Raw genomic sequence first — 1847 nt, 5'->3', positions numbered from 1 at the left:
TTGCTGAAAGTAAAATGGCAGATAGCAAACATGCTTCATGTAAGGAAACAGTTATGTCTGCTTAAGGAATCCAAACACCAAAATTACCAGCAAACATGTAGATTAGCTAGGCACAAGGAAATCATAAAGAACATTGTTTAGCTGCTCCACAGAGGCCTACTTTCCTTATGTTCAAATGGAAACATAATTTCACCGTGCATCTACTTAAGGACTACAAGATTATATCACACCATTCACATAAACAACTCCAGTCAGTGACTGTCTTCCTTTGGCTTCTCCTTGGGGATCGTCGAGTCAAGTTTCTTTGGAGCTGCTTCTTTTGCAGACCTGCAGCGTTGTTTGATTTATGTAAGCAATCAAAGCATGAGCTGAAAGCATCCCGGTACTCACAAAAAAAAACTGAAAAAAAATCATAACATGCACAGTAACTATTATGTTAGTTGAAGTAGTATGGAACTATGGATCTTCTAGGTAATCAGGTTAAAAGAAAAAAGAAGCAATCGCTCCATGCTACTTTCAAACACCAAAGCTGCATCATACAACAGTTCCATAGCAGTAGGACAATACTAACTAAGATACACTTTTTATAAGTTGATGATGTAATGCAGTTGTTGTGTTTTCATTTTCTGAACGGTGTGAGCGACTCTAGCTACAAGTTAAACAGGTAACTGGAATTCACTATCAGAAAGCTTCAATATATCAATGGATTCTCATAAAATTGCACTATGAGATTAAGTGCTATTTTTTTGTTAGTGCCCAGCACACACATATATAATATCGTTTGATGATTCGACCAGAACCAAATGGTGGGTCAAACCCTTGGCCCAACCCAAGTTGTACTCAGCATTAGCTGTGCCAAACAAAACCCAAGCCAAATTAGAACCCCACAATAGACATGCAGATCCCCACAAAGGATTCCCAAATACAAGGTGCAACAATTCTGATCCACCACTGAAGTAACCACAAATGCAGATCCTCAGCTCATTACAATTGTGATCCACCACTGAAGTAACCAATCCATGATTGCCAGACAATTTGCAACAATCATACTAGAATCTGCCAGTCAAACAGCCATTCCAAATTCTCAACCGTCTTAATAGAACAAGCAACTTCATATTAATCAGCAACACCCATAATTTCCGATAGCTCTGGGCGCACTGCGATGTCAGAAAATTGGGGGCAGTTTGATCCTGAAATGACCCCTAAACCTAAACAGCGAATTCGATACTGGAGAGAACGCGGAGCAAAGTTAATCTCGCATTCCATATAAACCAGACTGCGGATAGCAGAAACGCAACGCCAAGCAAGAAGGGCGCGCGCACGGCGTAAGCGACTTACTTGGATGCGGCGGAGGCTGTGTCCTCCTCGAGCCACTGCCGGAGCTGGCGCGCGTTGCGGCGGAAGAGGGCGCCGGACCTGCGGATGTCGGTGGTGAAGAGGAGCATCCCCGCGCCCACCACCGCCACAGTCACGATGAAGTTGGTCAGCGCCATCGCTCTCCCGTCGAGATCGGGGGTGTTCCTGCCGGCGGCGGCGCTTACACCGGCGTGTGACGGCTCCGTGGGAGGCCGAATCTTCCGGGAACTGGGGGATCCTGGAAGGAATGGTGCTCCGCAGCGTGACTGGGCCGGCGTGACCTGGGCTGCGATTATTTTCTAGCAGGTGGGCTTCATGAGTTTCGGTTGCATCGGCCCAAAAGTGAGTGTAGGTGTATGGTCCAGGAAAATAAGCAAACCAAAATATGCGAGGGAAAATCTTAAAAGTATGCAGACATAGACACTCGTATATGTGCACGCACACTTGCTCTTATTAACGTATCCATGCAAAATCTATCCTTATAAATACCT

The 1847-nt window shown here is 45.1% G+C and overlaps 1 protein-coding gene across 1 annotated transcript; it reads right to left on the bottom strand.

The window, feature by feature from the left end:
- Positions 1 to 1626, bottom strand: LOC120692917. The gene is made up of 2 exons (XM_039976307.1): positions 1339 to 1626; positions 1 to 327 (listed from the first exon to the last, which is right to left on the bottom strand). The coding sequence occupies exons 1-2, from the start codon at positions 1491 to 1493 to the stop codon at positions 252 to 254; spliced, it is 231 nt and encodes a 76-aa protein (XP_039832241.1). The 5' UTR covers positions 1494 to 1626; the 3' UTR covers positions 1 to 251.
- Between the last annotated feature and the right edge of the window lie 221 nt (positions 1627 to 1847).

The sequence above is a fragment of the Panicum virgatum genome, chromosome 9N (assembly GCF_016808335.1).
Source record: "Panicum virgatum strain AP13 chromosome 9N, P.virgatum_v5, whole genome shotgun sequence".
In the NCBI taxonomy this organism is placed as follows: domain Eukaryota; kingdom Viridiplantae; phylum Streptophyta; class Magnoliopsida; order Poales; family Poaceae; genus Panicum; species Panicum virgatum.
Note: the sequence above shows the minus strand (reverse complement) of the source record. Positions and strands in the feature narration are given on the sequence as shown.

Bases quoted from the DNA above. Each gene is read 5' to 3' on its own strand.
- LOC120692917 (XM_039976307.1), bottom strand. From the start codon at position 1,493: ATGGCGCTGACCAACTTCATCGTGACTGTGGCGGTGGTGGGCGCGGGG. The intron at 328-1,338 runs GTAAGTCGCTTA...ACAACGCTGCAG, and splicing joins ACAGCCTCCGCCGCATCCAA to GTCTGCAAAAGAAGCAGCTC.